At 45.0% G+C, this 19489-nt stretch overlaps 1 protein-coding gene across 5 annotated transcripts in view; it reads left to right on the top strand.

Annotated features, from left to right (window-relative positions):
• KCNE3 (potassium voltage-gated channel subfamily E regulatory subunit 3) overlaps positions 1-18553 on the top strand; it is a 19749-nt gene extending 1196 nt beyond the window's left edge. The window contains exons 2-4 of one of the 5 annotated variants that reach the window (XM_032259057.1): positions 4476-4623; positions 7237-7294; positions 8866-9494. In XM_032259057.1, coding sequence (XP_032114948.1) covers positions 8906-9223 — 318 coding nt within the window. In that variant the 5' untranslated portion in view covers positions 4476-4623; positions 7237-7294; positions 8866-8905 and the 3' untranslated portion in view covers positions 9224-9494. Of the gene's footprint in view, positions 1-4475; positions 4624-5039; positions 5075-6827; positions 7213-7236; positions 7295-8865; positions 9495-15565 lie in introns of those variants that run through there. The other 4 variants (XR_004262929.1, XR_004262930.1, XM_032259056.1 and 1 more) reach the window with 4 other exon arrangements.
• Positions 18554-19489: the final 936 nt, after the last annotated feature.

Here is a 19489-nt window from a genome sequence, read left to right as displayed (position 1 = left end):
AGACCAGCCTAGCCAATATGATGAAACCCTGTCTCTACTAAAAATACAAAAATTAGCTGGGCGTGGTGGCACGTGCCTGTAGTCCCAGCTACCCAGGAGGCTGAGGCAGGAGAAGTACTTGAACCCAGGAGGCGGAGGTTGCAGTGAGCTGAGATTGGGCCACCGCACTCCCACCTGGGCCACAAAGCAAGACTCCGTCTCAAAAAAACAAAAAAGAAAAAGGAAAAAAAAAAATGAGTTTAGTCCTTGCTTGAAACCCCACCAGAGTATCTCCTCCTAAAATCCCCTCCCAACTCTACCAATTTGCATATAGGGAAACTGATGCCCCAGGGGAGAAGATTTACCAAAGGTTGCAATAGTGACTAGCCCAGGGCTCTCTCCACTTCACCTATAAAGACCTGTTGTAAATGTGTGAGCTCCCCTTATCTCCTTGTATGCCTCCACTTTGTCTGTTCCTGATGGAGGCGACCCATGCTGGAGCTCCGGAAACTGCTTTCAGGTTTTCTTGACTCTTTGAGGTGATAACCATCCACCCTTCTCCATCCCTCACTCACTCCATACTTCTTAAAGCACATCCATAAACTTAACGTGGGAGTGCTTAAAATAACTTCTACGAGGGAAGCAAGACAAGAAACTCGATCTTATTGATGAGGGAAATGAGGCCTAGAGTGATAAAGTTACTTAACCAAAATGCATGGCTAGATGTGTTGGCATAGTAGGGACAGGAACCCAGGTCTCTTGATTCCCTCTCTGATGTGTTCTCCACCAGCTACAGGACTACAGAATGGTACCCCTCAATGATAAGGGACTACAGGGATGATCAGAGAGGGTGGGAAACAAGGAAGCCGTCTGGTGAAGGTGAGGTTTCTGGGAATCAAGAATAAGAACCTCCTGGCTGCTTCTGAGGCTAGGAGAGCTGGGGTAAGAAAAGAGACATAGAGATGTCTGTTCTTGGTAATACGGGGGAAAGGAAAGATGTGGAGACAGAAAAGGAAACAGCGTGACCAGGCTGCTTGATAATTATCTTGTATGTTTGCAGTTTCTAAAACTTTCCCATCTATTGTCTCCTCTAGTTCTAATGTGAGGTAGACAGGGCAGGGATCATTATTCCCAATTTATAGATTAGGTTCAGAGGAAGTAAATGCAGTGCTCAAGGACAAAGAGCCAAGCATACAGCCAAGATTAGAATCATGAAAGGAACACTTGAAAGGCAAGATCACAGGCTGAGGGACTGGGGAGTTGGACTGTGTGTGTGTGCAGTGGGCAGGTGTATGTGGCCACACCCTGGGTAGGTACACAGGGAAGAGGGTTGCAAAGCCATTGCTGGTGTTTTGAGGCCAAGAATATTTGCCCTTTGGATTGAATGGGGTCCAGGTACAGGAAGCGTCTGGGCTTCCAAAGAAGGCTTAGAGTTCCTCCTCCTCTGACTCACCCCACCTGACTGAGATGGCTTCTTTTCTTTGAGCCATCCCTTCACCAGACCAAATGAAATCTGTTTTGGCCTGCCCTGGAGGTTGCTTTTTAAATATTGTAAGCTGTTTTCATGAATGCATATGCATGTGCCAGAGCAGGAGAATGCTCTTATAGAAGCGGCATTGATTTATTTATTCTCATTCTTGAATGCCTGCTAGGTATCAGGGCTGGGACATAAAGTAATGTATGAGGCATAGGACCCTGCCCTCATACCTCAAAGTACACAGTTACACACACACACACACACACACACACACACACACACACACAGTTTCAGTACAGTATAGTGCTCTAATAAGGCTCTGTGCAAAGCACTTTAAGGAACAAACAAGGGGGAGAGACTAACTGGCTAGGGAGTGGGGAAGGAGGTGTCCCAGGAGAAAATCTACAGAGATGATATTGGAGCTGGGTCTTGAAGGATCAGTAGGAGTTTGCCAGGCAGGTGAAAAGGAAGGGCATTCTTGTTTAAGAAAATAGCATAAGCTACTTGGTTTCTGCCCCCAGCTCTGCCACTACTGGGCTGTGAGACCTTAAGCAGGTGATTTCCTTGGGGAAGAGGGTCTGTTTTCCCACTGGCTGAGTGAGGGGGTTGTACCAACAACATGATCGTGAAGATCTCTTCCAGCTCAGATTCTATTCCTGTGTTCTTCCAACTGGATGTTAAGGTCTACTCCTTTAACTGCCCTCCCGCTCCACCAACTCTCCAGTCCGCAGAAGTGATAAGACCACCAAGGGGACAGTGGCAAAACTGTGCATCCCAGGAGCTGTCTTTGGGTCACCTACCTGCTTCATGTGATCTTTTTCTACCTGCCTCTCTACTCCATTTCCAGACACTGAAGACGCTCATTTTGAAAGAGTAGCTAAAACGGAACAATGGGAAAGAAAGACCCAAGGGTAGAGTTTCACTTTTCTCCAGAGCAACCTGAATGAAAACCCCACTAAGATCCCCAGTCCATCCTTCAGATCACAGCTTCATCCCCCAACTTCCAGGTTAGAAGCTAAACAAGTGCAAGACAAGTACATTTTGTGAGAACCGGTTAATGTGTGGGAAATAGCAGGAACAGAGAGTGACCTGGCTCATCTGGGGAATCTGGAGTAGGTCTGGAGGAGTGGGGTGCATGGGAGATGAGAGCATAAAGGAAGGCTAACTCCTCCTCCCAAGCTCACCAACCTCCATCTCACTGGATCCTTAACTAAGATTGGCAAGAATCTGTGGTGCAGGAAAAGGCTATAGTAATAGAGTTGAGGAGATGATGCCCCATGACACTAACAGGCTGTGTCTGGTGTGACGTGAAGCTTCGATGCGAGGGAACACTGCCATTTGTAGTGGAAAGAGCACCTGAACAGTATCCCAAACACCTGGGTCCTTGTCTGAGTGCTGCCATTTATGGGCCATGTAATTTTGGACTAGTCACTTCTCCCTTCTGAGCCTCAGTTTTCTCATCTATGAAAAGGAGGGGTTGACTTGGAATCTAGATTCTAGATGATCCTTAAAGTCCCTTTCAGATTGGCCATCTGCTCACTTTCCTTCCTCACTGGCCTATCTTCCATTTCAAGGCAAGGCATATCCAGGGCAGGAGCTCCATCTCCCCCATCCAAGGAGCTTGGTAATCAGGGACTCTCCTGGAGAAGGAAGCCAAGGAGCTTGGAAACAGTGGCAAAACTCCTCTGCTGATGACTGCCAGTCCCCAGTTTGAGCCCCAGAGGCAGGTCATAGAGAACCAACCTATGCCTTCATCAGCTTTCTGCCTCTCCTAACTCAGACAGGAGGCCCATGCATCCAGGCCCTCCCTCCCACACAAACCCAGGACCTAGAGATATGGAACTATGCTTCTTTCCTCCTCCTGTCAGAATCACAAACATCCTGGTCTGTTCAGAGATGCCTTGAGGCATGAAAGGTTTCATGAGTCTTTATTCCCCTCATGGAACCCTGCCTCAAAGCCCACCCTGCCCTCCACACTGGCCCTTTCCCCTACTTTCTGCAGGGTCTATCTCCTCCTTAGGCTAGATCACCCTGGAGGGTGAGCTGTTAAGAGGAAAAATGAGTAAGTCCCTCACTTTAGCTTAGCTGGAATATTAGGTGTAAGTCAGTCCCAGGGCTCAGAAGCATCTTAACCAGTGAGGAAAAGGTCCACAACCTTCTCTATCTTGGGATTTGAAACGCTCTAGAAAGCCCCCAAGATGCCTCTCCCACCAGCCTCTCCAACTTCTCATGGTCTCACCATGTGGCTTCATATCATCACGGGATGTTAGAACCAACTGGGACCGCTTCAGAAAAGGGAAGTCTATGTCCAAAGTCACACAAGGAGCTCCTGAACTGGGGCAACTCCCTGGGTTTCCATTCCTTCTCCGTACTGAGGGCATTTAGCCTATATGGCCTCTGAAGGCCCTTCTAGCCTCTACTCTACAAAAATAAAGCCACCACCATCTGTGCACTGTCTAGTGCCAAGCACTACATCATGTTCTTTAATTTTCACAACAAAGCTATGCTACAGATAGTGTTCATTCTGAGTGTTCATACCCTGTCTATCCAAATAGATTGGGTGGTAACACATCATTTGTTTCTCTGTAAAATATCAACCCAGCTGCCAGCTGGCATTCTCCCACTCACATCATTCCCTTGGGATTCTAAAAGGTCCTTGCTAAGGTAACCCTTAAGAAAGGGAACGTTTCAGTCCGCACCATCAGCTGGTCCCTGAGTGGGAGTCCACATGTTAAACAGGTTTCTCATGAAGTCACCCAATGAAGACACTGTGAGTCTGGAGTTGGGGGACAGCAATCAGAGTCCCCTTGGACACTGCATAGTTCCTTTAACTATAACCCTAGGCTGGCCTGACCCAGCTGCTGCAGGAAGTGGAGGAGAGGTGGGAGAGGGAGGTCAGAACCCACAGCAGGACTATTGCACAACCCTTGGGGTTTGGCCTTGGGCAGTCCACTCCGATTCTGAAGTTTGTGCTTTGTAACTGGTTCCTTCCTTTTCTTCCTTCTGTCCTGCTTTCCAGCTCTGGGCTTTCCCAGGTCTAAAGTCAATACTTAGGCCCCAGATGTGTCCAGAGACATCCTGAAGAGGCTAGGGGGTTGAGGAGCCTTAGGGTGTCCACAAAGAAAGCCTGAAACTGACTGAGAGCCAGCGGATTTGTCAGCTGTCTGGTGAGTCTTCCACACTCAGATTTCCCTCCCTCTCTCTGTCAGTTAAAACCCCTTTCCAGTGACACCTAAGAAAACTGAATGGTTCTGCCCTGAAATGGAGCTTGGGATGAGTAGGAGCTTTCACCTTCACTATATGTGCTGTGTCCATTCCTTTTTTTATTTTAACCTACATGCACATATTTGCTTCTCTAAAATTTTTTTTAAAAAATTTAATCCTCTTCTACATAATACAAGTGTATGCTCACAGCAAGCCTTGAAGGAGGAGGGCAAGGATGATCATCTTTCTTTGTAGGTTTTTGTTTGTTTTTGTTTTTGCTGTTTTTTTGAGACAGAAGTCTTGCTCTGCTGCCCAGGCTGGAGTACACTGGTGCAATCTCAGCTCACGGCAACCTCTGCCTCCTGGATTCAAGCGATTCTCCTGCCTCAGCCTCCTGAGCAGCTGGAAATACAGGTGTGTGCTCAGCTAATTTTTGTATTTTTATTAGAGTTGGGGTTTCTCCATGTTGGCCAGGCTGGTCTCGAACTCCTGACCTCAGGTGACCCACCCACCTGGGCCCCCCAAAGTGTTAGGATTATAGGCGTGAGCCACTATGCCGGGCCTATTTTTTTTCAATTGTGTGGTTTTTTTTTTTTTTTAAACTAACATAAAACTGTACCATCTTAGTCATTTTTGAGTGTACACTCAGTAGCATTAACTAGATTCACCTCATACAGCAGATCTCCAGAACCTTTTCATCTTGCAAAACTGAAACTCTATACCTACCGTACAACTCCACGATGATCTCTTTTGGTAGATGAGGAAACCAAAGCCCCACTAGGCAAAGGAACTTACTTCCTTCAGAGTAGACTCCTCCAGACACTTACGGTTTGTCTCTACCTGTGAAATTGCCTGAGGCCCCTTCCTCCTTCAACTCTCAGGTTAGCCATTCCCTCCCCAGGTCTCACATCTGTCTCTAGCCCGACCCCCACTTTGTTATCCTCTCTGCCCCGACTCATGACTTAGCATCTTGCACTAAACTATTTCAAGACTCTTGCAGCTGGGCTCATGGCCTCAGCTCTAGCTCCTTCCAGTCCACATGACAGCCAGAGCATCCTTTCCAGGCACAGATCTGACCATTTTATCTTCTTTTAAAATACTTATTCCATGGCTTTTCCCCAGCTACAGAATAAAGTTACAACTCTCCAGCATGGCAGTCAAGGCCCCCCATGATCTGGCACCTGCCTATCTCTCCTGTCCCACCCCCTATGCTATTCTTCCACACATTTTATACTCCACCCTCTTTATGCTATTATTTTCTATTCATCTAAACATTTACACACTTTCTTGTTGTGCCTTTGCTCATGTTTCCTTCCCTTGTCTTCTCTGCCTTCTAAAAACCCTTCAAGGTCCAACTCAAATGCCTCCATCACTGTGGATACTCTGAGCCCTGACCAGTATCCATCACTTATTCCTTTCAGCCTTAGTAGTTCCTGGCTTGTCCCCTGCATTGTATCAGAGCCCCTGGGTGAAGGCACTGGGTCTAAGCCACCCCAAGCTCCCATCACAGGGCCTGGGCCATATTAGTGACCACTATCTGAATGATTTTTTGAGTTATTTATTTCATCATGCTGCTCCTACTTGCTATTGGCCCACAAAAGGGAAGAAGCAGCCACAGATTTCTTGCCTGACACATGGGGTAGTAGATGAGAACCTGTATCTCCTGAATCTTTTTTTTTTTTGAGACAGAGTCATGTCTGTCACCCAGGCTAGAGTGCAGTGGCATGATCTCGGCTCACTGCAACCTCCGCCTCCCAGGTTCAAGCAATTCTCCTGCCTCAGTCTCTCAAGTAGCTGGGACTACAGGTGTGTACCACCACACCCTCCTAATTTAGTAAAGATGGGATTTCACTATATTGGCCAGGCTGGTCTCAAACTTCTGACCTCATGATCCATCCTGGATCTTAACTCAGTGAGCTCTTGTCCTTTTCCCCTTCTCCATCCAGAAAAGATAGCACAAGTACTCAAGATAGGAGAAGGCCCCAAAGGCCTTGCATAAAACATGGACCAGTCCTGGCTGATTTCCGTATTATGTAAACTCTTTCCCCCTAACTTCTGCATTCATAGAGCCATTGATGAATATTTATCATGGTCAGAATGATCATCTTTTCCAGGGGAGAGATCTCATGGTTAACAGTCACATTAGTTAACTTTGGTTTGTTAACAGTTCTACCCAGATGATGGAGGGTTGTGGAACCAGTCAATGGGCTGAATGCTTGACCCACAGAGAAGTCCTTAAAGTGGACATCTTTACTAGAGACTATTGAGAGAAGGAGAGCAACCAGCCAATCTTAGGGCAGTCCCCTAGATACACAGCCCTGCTGACCACATGCATATGGTCTGATGATATCCTTATCAAAAACAAGAGGATGGCCACATACTGCCTTACATGTAAGTGCTTGGGCAAAGGGAAGACTGTGATGATAAAGATGGTGGAGTGTGGTTGAGGGGTGGGGAGCACTGAATGGAGGCTTCCTAAAGAAAGTGAGTGTGGGGCCTTGTTTAAAGGGAATGACATATAGTTTTTCAGAGACAAGGATGTAAGTCTGTTTTAAGATGTTCTTTCTATGTTATAGACTAAGGATCTCTGAGAAGAAGGAAAAGGAACATTTATAATCACTGACTATATGCCAGGTACATAATGACTTTATTTCAGGGGACAAGATAGTTGGGGTGCTTGTGTCTTCTTTTAGTGGGGCAGGTAAACCCCAAGCCATACTGAGAGCTTTCACTCTTCCCACTCAATCTCAAGCTGTTCTTGCCTTCTCCAATGCTTGCTGTGGTTAACAACCTGTCCCTGTTTCCCTAGTTACCTCTTTTCCAACAGAATTTCTGCAAATAGCTAGGCATATTTAGAGTGTTAGAGACACAGGATGTTTGAGAGGTCAAATGATCCAACTTCTAGCCTCCAGGTAGCATGAAATTTAAACCATACCCAGACATCTTCCAAATGGTGCCTGGAACATTTTTTTTTTTTTTTTTTTTGAGACAAAGTCTCACTCTGTCGCCCAGGGTGGAGTTCAGTGGCTCTATCTCTGCTCATGGCAACCTCTGCCTCCTGGGTTCAAGCAGTTCTCCTGCCTCAGCCTCTCAAGTAGCTGGGATTACAGGCACCCGACACCATGCCCAGCTAATTTTGTATTTTTTAGTAAAGCTAGGGTTTCACCATGTTTGCCAGGCTGGTCTCCAACTCCTGACCTGAAGTGATCTGCCCACCTCAGCCTCCCAAAGTGCTAGGATTACAGGCATGACCCACCACACCCAACCTGTCTGTGGAGCCTATAAAGAGACCGTGCTGAAGGAGAGTTCTGACGAATGTCTTCTAACAGTGCCACACAGTCCTGCTGAGAGCTGGCATGGAAGTGGAAGCATCTCTAAGCTAGCCACAAAGAGTAGGGCTTTCTGTCTTGGCTCTATCTGTAATATTCTGTGATGATGGACAAGCCACTTATTCCTCTCAAGGCCTCAGTTTCCCTGTGTATAAAATGGAAAGAGTTACATTAAATAATCCCTAAGGTCCTTCTAACCTAAAGTTCAGTGATTTATAGAATCCAAAGAAAGGAGAGATTAATATGGGTTCTGATGGTCAGGGAAGACTTTATTCTACAATTATTTATTGAGTACTTGTTGAGTGCCATCATAAGTGACTGTATATAGCAGTGAGTAAAGCAAATATAGGCCCTGCCTTTGAGTGTGTGGCTTAGTGAAGAAAACAGACATGTAATCAAGTAGCTAGAATAAACTATTGTATTAGTCCATTTTCATACTGCCATGAAGAAATACCCAAGTCTGGGTAATTTATAAAGAAAAAGAAGTTTAATGGACACAGTTCCACATGGCTGAGGAGGCCTTATAATCATGGTGGAAGGTGAAGGAGGAACAAAGGCATGTCTTATATGGTGGCAGGCAAGAGAGCAGGTGCAAGGGAATTGCCCTTTATAAAACCATCAGGTCTCATGAGACTTATTCACTATCATGAGAATAGCATATGAAAAACCCATCCCCATGATTCAATTACCTCCCATCAGGTCCCTTCCATGACATGTGGGGATTGTGGGAGCTATGATTATAAATGAGATTTGGGTGGGGACACAGCCAAACTATATCAGCCATGATGTTGGGATTTTACCTGGGATCTGAGGGGATGAGGTCATTCAAGTTACAGGTGACAGAGCCATCCCCTCTCTCTTTTCTCTTGTCACCAGAGCTTCTACCAAGTCTTCCCCCACCTCAATCACTATTGCTATGGAGACTACCAATGGAACTGAGACCTGGTACAAGGGCGTGCATGCTGTACTGAAGGCTCTAAATGCCACTCTTCACAGCAACTTACTCTGCTGGCCAGGGCCAGGGCTGGATCCAGGGCCAGACAACCAGACTGAAAAGCGGCGGGCCAGCCTACCTGGCCGTGATGACAACTCCTACATGTACATTCTCTTCGTCATGTTTTTATTTGCTGTCACTGTGGGCAGCCTCGTCCTGGGATATACCCGCTCCCGCAAAGTGGACAAGCGTAGTGACCCCTATCATGTGTACATCAAGAACCGTGTGTCTATGATCTAACACAAGAAGGCTGGGATGGTGGAAGACTGAGACACCTGGGGATTGTGTCTGGGTCCTCCAGAACTCTGCTGTGAACTGCATCAGGTCTCAGTGTACCTATCTGTAAGATCAACAAGAAACAGGGCTAAGGGAGGTCATCACTGGGGTGGGAGAAGAGGGGCTGGCAGACCAGAGCCTTGTGCATAAGGAATTTTTTCCAGGAAAAGATAAACTTTATAAACATTGGGAGCCCATGAACAAACATATAAAAGTAGCAACAGATAATGACCAATAACTGGTTCAGTGGCTGGAATATTGGGGGCCTGAGGGTTGGAGAAAGGAGAAGAAATTGTAGCAGAGGGAAATGAGACAGGAAGATGCTCTGGGGACACATTTTTTTACGTGTTATCTTCAATAGTCATGAGAAGCAGTGATGATTATCCCATATCAAAGATATGACTTACCACCACCACCCCGCCTCCGCTCCCATGAAGAAAGCAGGGCAAGTGATGTGCTACCCATTTGGGCCTCAATGATGCCATGATTGGAAACCAGGAACTCTGGTCTCCTTGCTTAGTGCTTTCCAAAACTTTGTGCCACACAGGAGAGGATCTGGGCCTGAAGGTCATATGATCTGGGGACTCTCTTTAAGAATTCTAAAATCGCTTACTTTTGCAAATATTACAAAAATATACTGCCACATAAATATGTTGCTAGGGCCCCTGCTAAGACCTTAAGAAGGAGCTCATGTGAGTCCGGACCCTGAATATTATGCCTTGTTAGCTCCATGGTTCATGTGCTTCTTGAACCAAGTCACAGGGCACTTCCCAGTCACATCTCCAGCTAGGGGGACTAAACTACCTCCAAATCAGCCTCTTCGGTTTTGACTGAGTTCTGTGAGAAATTTTCTTTTCTTTTTTGAAACAGTCCATGTCACCCAGGCTGGAGTGCAGCTACCCCATCTTGGCTCACTGCAACCCCTGCGTCCCAGGTTCAAGCAATTCTCCTGCCTCAGCCTGAGTAGCCGGGATTACAGGTGCCTATCACCACACCTGGCCAAACTTTTTTAAAGCAGAGACAGAGTTTCACCATATTCCCCAGGTTGATCTCAAACTCCTGGCCTCAAGTGATCTGCCCATCTCAGTTTCAAAGTGCCAGGATTACAGGTGTGAGCAGCTATGAGATTTTTTCTGATATCATGTTAAATCTGCTTCTAGAAGACTGATATTGCACTTAAAAGATTATACTAAAAGAAGCAGAGTATGAGAGGCAGATATACGGTCCAGTGGAAAGAGAAGCAGCCCTGATTCTACCACTAAGGTGATGCATAATCCTATGCTGGACACACCTCTCTCATTCATTTTCCTCTTCAGCATAATGAAATAGACTTGAAAATTTCTAAGGTTCTATTAGTTCTGACATTCTAGGCTTCATATACATTAAGTTGATCCATAAGTAATCACTGTGTTTGTAGGTTAGAAACAGCTGGGTATCATAGTTTCATCTGTGGTTCCATCTAATACCTGCAATGTGGCTGGTGAATATGTTACAAACTATCCCAGATCTCAGCTAGAACCACCCACTGCTCTGTTTGTCCAGTTTCAACTTAAGGGATCTCCATGTGGTCCCCAGAAGTACCCATTAAAACATACATATTTGTGTATAGCAGAACTCTGAAATAATATTTTGATAGCAGTTATCTCTGAGGAATTGGATTATGGATGCCTTTCCCTTTCCACATTATATATTTATGTACTACTTGACTGACTTGACCATAAGCATGTTACTTGTATAATAAAAGGAAAAAATATACTTCCACTTTGAACAAATAAAAATAAAACCCTTTGAGTTCTTGAATGGAGGATCACAGAACACATTTGCTGCCATGAGCAGTTATGTTGATGCTCTGCAAACCTGCGCTGAGCCCTGTTGCTCAAGCCCTTCCTCATCTCTTCTTAAGGGAGAACGTAGAGACTTCCTCAAGATGTGACATATAGGAAGACAACAGATTCAAAAAGTTACAGCTGATAGGACTTTAGACACCATCCAGCTCGAACTTCCAAATAAAATATGGAACGCAATTGGGTATAAGAATGAGTGGTTAGGTGATGAATGTCATAAGGATTTTGAGAAATGAAATTGACTGGGAGGAGTCAGAGAAAGGTAGAACTTGAACTGGGCTTTGAAAGTTAGGACAGAGCTAAATGGGCAGAGTGAATGAAGGGACCAAGACCAGGGAAGCTTAGAAGCAGATGTCGGGGAGCTCCCTCCTGGACAGGGCAGGTGGGCTGGGGGGACAGCAGAAAGCAGACCTCCTGGGGCTACTCCATGACTTCATTGTTCCCAGTGAAGACTCCCCTTCACACAGTCCTCATGCTCCCTGGGCTTAATCATGAAATAATACAAATTATTTTGGTTGCAAGTTACAGGCATTCAATGTATATTACCATAAGTACAAAAGGGAATTTCTAAGGTATATGAGGTAGCTCATAAACAAGGAGCTGCAGACACCAGGGCAATTCCAGGAATCTTGAGGACTAGAAAAACCGATCTGTCTGAATTCACAAAGTAAGAGTTCAGTATGTTTCCTTACACACATCCAGGTTGGACGAAATAAAATTCTAGGATTTGAAGGGAGTAAAATTTAAACATTCTAATATCCTATAGTGGCCAGGTGCAGTGGCTCATGCCTGTAATTCCAGCACTTTGGGAGGCCAAGGTGGGTGGATCACATGAGGTCAGGAGTTCGAGACCAGCTTGACCAACATGGTAAAACCCCATCTCTTCTAAAAAAAAAAACCCATTAAATTAGTTGGGTGTGGTGGTGCACCCCTATAATCCCAGCTACTTGGGAGGCTGAGTCAGGAGAATCACTTGAACTGGGGAAGTGAAGGTTGCAAGGTTGTAGTGAGCTGAGATTGTACCATTGCACTCCAGCCTGGGCATTAAGAGTGAAACTTTGTCTCCAAATATGTATATTTGAGACTAAGTTTTGTTTTATATATATGTGTATATATACATATATATCTCCTACGGTATAGGCACTTCTACGTATATATTCTATGTTATAGGCACTCCTCTCAGCCCTCTCTCCAGCCCAGTTGTCTGGAAGCCTCTCCTGCAACCTCTTGCAGGTCAAAGCCTGTAGAAGCTTTGTCTTCACAGGTTCTGCCCTCTGCTGGCCAAATCCTGACACCTCGCCTTAAGCCCTCAAAGTGAAACCAATAATCATTCATTCAGCAGATATTATTGAGTGCCTACTGTGTACCAAGCATTCACCTAGGCACACTTGGAATACACAAGTAAACAAAAACATCCCAGAAATTCCTGCACTAATACTTTAGAGCATTTACTCCATGCTAGGCATTGGGCTAAGCATTTTACACACCTGAACTCATTTAGCTTTTAAAACCCTCATAACAACCCTGTGTAGTAAGCAGGTATTCCTTACAAGTACTTCCACAGAGCCCAGTTGTTTTTGACTAGCACCTTCATGTACCTTCAGACGAATTTAGGTCCAATGGTACACACAGCCCAGAGCATAAATCTTAACAGTCCCCAAAAATGAATGAGAAAGTGATTTGGGAAAAGCATGGCAGAGTACTGACACGAGTGGCCTGAAGTTGAGTTTCCTAAAAACAGACCTTGAGACAGAATTCGGTCTCACTCTGTTGCTCAGGCTGGAGTGCAGTGGCCTAATTCAGGTTCACTGCAGCCTCGATTTCCCAGGTTCAAGCGATCCTCCCGCATCAGTCCCCCGCCCAAGTAGCTGGGACTACAGGCTTGTTCCATCACATCCAGCTAATATTTGTTTGAATTTTAGTAGAGATAAGGTTTCGCTGTGTTGCCCAAGCTGGTCTCAAACTCCTGAGCTCAAGCGATCCTTCTGCCTCGGTCTCCCAAAGTGCTGAGATTACAGACGTATGCCACCACACCTGGCCATCCAGCAGACATGTATTCATGGGAAGCATTTTTCAGGAAAAACCTGCAAGGGAGAGAGTGGAGTAGACAGAAAAGGGAAAGTACCATACAAAGTGTGTCTCGGTCACATCTAGCCTTGGCCTGATCCACAGGGAACTGTTATATATGGGGGCATAAGTCCCACAACAGAATTACACTTCCTTGAGGCAAGGCAGCTGGCCTTTTGTATCCCCAAAGCAGTCAGTCATTGGTTGTGGGCCACCCTGGCAGGGAAGGGGGACAAGATGAGGGTTTTGAGGAGGTTCCCATCAGCTGTGGGGAAGGGAGCAGCTGTAAGCTACTGCAGAATACAGCAGTGGAAGAAAGGTCAGCACAGGAGGGCTTTTGGTTGGAGATTAACAATAGCCTCATTCCTTGGGAAGGTTGTAAAGCTCTTTCCTCATCACAGAATTGGCCCCACCTTTTGTGACCTTATTTTACTACCCTGTATCAGTCAGTCATTGGCTGCTAGTTGCTCCCAGGTGTGTTCATATTTGACTCAGGCCAAATCTCTGGGGATTGGGACGGCTCTGGTCTGATGGCATCCAACATGGCAGCCTCGTGAAGGAGGCCCCTCTAGGGCCCCATGAGCATTCATGATAGCTGTGCTGTTGGGGAAACGAAAGTAGAAGCAGAGTGTCACATCTTGGGAGCTCCTTCTAGTTTAAGAGACAAGAAGCACACACCAAATAATGAACAAAAACAAGACAATACCAAATAGAACCAAGTAGGAAACAATATTATTAAGCATCAGAAAGTGTGGGGGACTGATACTAATGTGATGGTCAAAAAGAGGAGAGGACACCGGGCGCAGTGGCTCATGCCTGTAATCCCAGCACTTTGGGAGGCTGAGACAGGTAGAGCACTTGGGGTCATGAGTTCAAGACCAGCCATGGTGAAATCTCATCTCTACTAAAAAAAAAAAAAAAATTAGCCAGGCATGGTGGCATGCACCTGTAATCCCAGCAACTCAGGAGGCTGAGGCAGGAGAATCACTTTAACCCAGAAGGCAGAGGTTGCAGTGAGCCAAGATCATGCCACTGCACTCCAGCCTGGGTGACAGAAAAAGACTTTGTCTGAGAAAAAAAAAAAAGAGAGAGAGGTAAGTTCATGCATGTTTCTGGGAGGAAACAGAATTTGTGGTAGGATATGAGGAACTGGTAGGATTTGGTTAGAAAGTCCAATGTAGGCTGGGTGTGGTGGCTCACACTTGTAATACCAGCACTTTGGGAGGCCGAGGCAGGAAGAACATGGGCCCAGGAATTTAAGACCAGCATGGGCAATATGGTGAAACCCCACCTCTATGAAAACCTTAAAAAAAAAAAAAAAGCCACATGGTGGTGTGTGACTACTCAGGAGGCTGAGGTGGGTAGATCAACCTGATCCTGGGAAGTCAGGACTTCAGTGAGCTGTGATCACACCACTGCACTCCAGCTCTCTCTCAAAACAAACAAACAAACAAACAAAAAAAAAACCGTCCAGTATAGCATTGTCCAAGCTCAGTGTTCCAAGTAGGTGGGTGGCTCTGCTCTACCCAAACATTCAAAGACTGAGAAAAGCAACTGCTGTCTTCAACATGCAGCTTCCAAGGTCACTCGTTGTCAAAGCATTTCTGGTTAGTGAGGAAAGAGAAAGAATAGAACTCCAGGCCAAGGACTTACTCTTAAGAAAGCAAGGCAGGCTGGGTGTGGTGGCTCATGCCTGTAATCCCAGCACTTTGGGAGGCTGAGGTGGGTGGATCACCTGAGGTCAGGAGTTTGAGACTAGCCTGGCCAACATAGTGACCCCCCGTCTCTAAAAAAAATAAAAAAAAAAAAAAAAAAAACATTAGCTGGGCATGGTGGTGCATGCCTGTAATTCCAGCTACTGGGGAGGCTGAGTTAGGAGAATCACTTGAACCTGGGAGGCAGAGGTTGCAGTGAGCTGAAATCGCACCATTGCACTCCAGCCTGGGCAACAAGAGTGAAACTCCATCTCAAAAAAAAAAAAAAAAAAAAAAGAAAAGAAAAGAGAAAAGAAAGCAAGGCAAAAGCTGTGTATATCTCTTCTTCTCAGCTCCATTGATGAGGGTTTAAACAACATAGCCACAAATTGGCTGCAAGGGGAGCTGGCAAAGGAGGTACCTATCTGGGTGGTCATGTCCCAGACGAATATCTATCACTATGGAGTAAGAAGCGAATGATTTCTGGTGGACAGCCGCAGATATCTTCACCCCACCCTCCTCAGTCTGCGCCACAGGATTAGTCAAGATAAAAACATTTATAACCCTGCTGGGAAGGAAGAAGTGCCGTTACTTTGATTAGATCATGTTTTGGAGAGAAAGGGTGAAGACAGGAGCCTTTTGAGTTTAACTTAGCCTATCCTAGGAGTGTGAGTTTTGCCCGTTTTTTTTTTCTGGCACAGGTGAGTCTGGTCTCTCCTCTCATTGGAATAATATCATCCAAGATAAGCGGTTTAGGCATAGGAGTAATAGACAAAGTACGGCTTTCAGCCAACCATGTATAGAAAAAGATTCTTCTCATTGGAGTTATATCCAAGATATCGGTTTAGGCATAGAGGAAACAGACAAAGCAAGGCTTTCAGCCAAACTTATACAGAAAAAGAATCTTTTAGGTGCTGCTAAGAAACCAAGAACATGATTTCCCTGGATGAAATTAGAGAACCATCTGTGGCAGTGGTTGAACTGTGATGGAGAATAAGCTCCTGGGAACAAGAAAGTCAGAAATTCATGAGCAGGAAAGAAAAAGGGAAGAAAAACTAATATTTGATGAACAACTGAATTCCTCACTGCACGTTGCCCTGGGCCACAGGGAACTGTCTCACCAAGGTTATAGCCCCTCCTGGGGGCAGCTCACAACCATTAAAGGACTGATGCAGGGATCCAAAGGACTGATTTCATCACCAATTTGCAGCAACTCTGAGGGGCTCCAGAATTCCCCAAAGGATCAGCTGAGACTTCAGTGGCAACCACATTGTGAGTTAGCTTCTTCCCCTGCCAACCCCTGCTTTCTCACTTCCTATTTCCCAAGAGTACTTCCCCCAAAAACCTTCTGCATGCAATTCTCCATCTCAGTCTGTTTCCAAGAGAAGCAATCCCTTCCTCAAGAACTGTGCCTTAACATGGAGTCTATTCCAAACTCAGTGCCAGTAATGATACAGCAATGGATGATAGAATGTAAATGAAGGCAGTTAGTGGTTCTAGCAAACCAAAAAGAAAGCAAGGCAGTGAGAGACCAGCTATGCAGAAAACAGCCAGCTGTATTCATTGAATAAGAAGAACTAGCCACTAGAGGGCCCAGCACTACAGGTCTACCGCTCTGCTGCTACTTGAGAGCACAGAATTTTGCCCTTGATCTGGCAGACATCCAGCATAATTGTCTACACCAGAGGGAGCAGTGTTGGCCATTGCTTCCTTCTCTTTTACCTATTGCGGAGTCACCAGTGTCCTAGCCTGTTCTGATACCCTAGCATCAAGCCCCCATGCCATGACATATGAGCTTATTCCCATAAATCAAGGCTTCCAAAGCCTGTTTTTTTCCACCCACTGTTCTCATTGTTCCAAGGGAGTCTGAAGATGTGAAATGTGAAATTCCAAATAATTGGTCATGACCATCATCACCTAGGAATGGAGAGAATCAGCAACATATTGTCTAGAACTGCCACTTTCTCCACACCTCCATCCCCTCACCTACCAAATTTGTAATAAAGACACATAGACTTAGACACAAAATATGTAGCCAAGGGAGAAAGGGGACATGAGAGCCTTCACAGAAGATGAAAAAGTTTGAGAACATTGTGTAATTGAGTGAATTATTTCTATTGTGGATTTATTTAAAGACTTAAAGGAAATTTTCTTTTGCACTCTATTTGGAAGGACAGTCCTTTGTATGTTGGGGACTTCCATTACCTCAGGAGGAAAATATTGGGAGGCCTCTGTTTCCAAAGTATAAATTCCTCAAGGGTCAGAGTTAGATTGTCTGGGAGAGGGAAAGCTCTGAGGATTTAAGGGACAAGAGCTGAATTCTACAAGACCAGGAGGATGGAGGGTTGGTGCAGGCCAGCCCGTGAACTCTCTTCCATTGCCCTCCTAGTAACTCTAGTAGTGATGGCTACAAAGATATCTGGGGGATAATTACCAAACCATAGCTTTGGGACCATACATGAGTTCTTGGTGGCCAGGTTTACAATGGAAGGAGTAAATATCTTGCGCAAGTGGGCCAGATACATCTAGATGCTCCACATCTGCTTGGACAACGAGCATCTTCACAACAACTGCAATGGACTGAGATGGTCTCCCAGGTTTTCTAGATTGGGGAAGCCCTGGGGGTTTTGCATCCCCACAAAGTCTCTGAAATTAGATGTTCCACAAACCTGGCAGGTGGAGGTGAAGCTACATTTAATTGGATTTGAATTAGACAGATAAAAATTTGATTTGATTCAGAAAAATGAAATACAATGTTTTCATACTTGCTATTAAGCAAATCAAATGGGCTAGAATACTGAGAGCTCTGATATCACAATAGCAAACCTAGCCTGGCCCGGTTGATAGAAGAATAGTAATACACTACCGAGGGGTTGCCATGTGTTAGGCAGTACATTCTTTCATTTAATCTCCACAATATACCTATGAGGTAGACTAAGACAGAGAAGTGGCTTGCCCAAGGTCACATGGTTAGTAAATGGCAGATTAAGTTTGTTGGACTCCATGTCTAACTTCTATGGCCATTCAGTCCCTGTCGTCTAGCCATTCATTTACTGACATCTAATTTATCATTCACTAATCCGTTTGGCCAGATATGCACTCAGTCGGTGAATAGGATTAATAGTCAGTCTGTTTCTTAAACAGTGAGACAGATCTAGTTGTAGTTTAAAGAACAAAAGAATTTTAGAATCATAGACTATTTGCACTGGTAGCTGGTCTAGTAGGAAGAGCAAAAGCTTTAGAACCAAATGAACTTGACTGGATTCTTGGCTCTGCTATTCATTCTCTATGTGACCTTGAGCAATTTATTTAACCTCTCTGATTCTCAGTTTTCATATCTGTATATCACAAATAATAATATATGTACATTCTCACTAGACTAATATGAATAGTAGAGATAATGTCACATGGAACCAATACAAAAATGCAAGTCCAAGTACGAAATGAAAAACCTGGCACCTCGTTCAAAAATTACCATGAATTTAAAGATGGTGACAGCAGAGTATTAAACCAAGTGTAGGGGCCCTTCTAAGCAGAGGCCCTGATGGTTCATCCACAGCCCAGCACAGAGTGAGTCTGCAATAAATTGTAGTCCCTTTTCTCTCTAGATCACTGATTATAACCCTCTCCTTTTGCAGGTGAGGAAACTAAAGTTCACAGAAGAGTTTAAAAATGCAAATTAGAGCCAGGTGCAGTGGCTCACGCCTGTAATCCCAGCACTTTGGGAGGCCAAGGCAGGTGGATCACGAGGTCAGGAGTTCGAGACCAGCCTGGTCAACATGGTAAAACCTCATCTCTACTAAAAATACAAAAATTAGCCGGGCAAGGTGGCGCACACCTGTAATCCCAGCTATTCGGGAGGCTGAGACAGGAGAATCACTTGAACCCAGGAGGCAGAGGTTGCAGTGAGCCAAGATTGCACCATAGCACTCCAGCCTGGGTGACAGAGCAAGACTCTGTCTCCGGGGGAAAAAAAACACAACTTAGTAGCAGAGCCAAGACCACAACTAGGCCTCCTTTGTTCTTAGCCAGTGGTCTTTACCCAGCATTTCCAACATGTGTTCTATATGATGAAAATAGATATTTCATTTATAAAAGTTTCCATCAACAAGCAAGTTTATTATAAAATATTCGATTAAAGTTAAACAAAAATCTTTTGCAGAGCTCTTCAGAGACTTCTATGTGCAACAGGAATCTCCAAGACAGGGATATAATATGAAACATTGCACAAAAGTATTTTATGTGAAACCCTTATTCAGGAGCATATTAAGCATCTCTTAGAACTCCTTCAGAAATGCCACTCTAAATACTGCCCCAGGATGATGGAAGTTTCCATGAGTTTTGATCTGTGGGGTGTGGTAGTTTTAATTCTAAATTAGAAGCCAATATATTCTTTCCATTAGGTCTTTCTGTCAGCATCCCTGTCCCAGCTGACTTGTGAGCCTGAGGATATAAAGATAATGAAAACCAGACTCCAGGAAAAGCACACTTGTTTAGAGTCACCCAGCTGCATCCATAAAGCAGATGCAATATGCCTTTCTCCCAAGAGTAGGAATACAGAGATAAAACATACGCCAGAATCCCAAAATTCTTTCCATTCTGGGTAATTTGCTCACAGTCACCAC

Source organism: Sapajus apella, unplaced genomic scaffold, assembly GCF_009761245.1.
Source record: "Sapajus apella isolate SASKATOON/1434 unplaced genomic scaffold, GSC_monkey_1.0 scaffold106, whole genome shotgun sequence".
Classification (NCBI taxonomy): Eukaryota; Metazoa; Chordata; class Mammalia; order Primates; family Cebidae; genus Sapajus; species Sapajus apella.
This window is presented reverse-complemented; position numbering and strand designations above follow the sequence as displayed.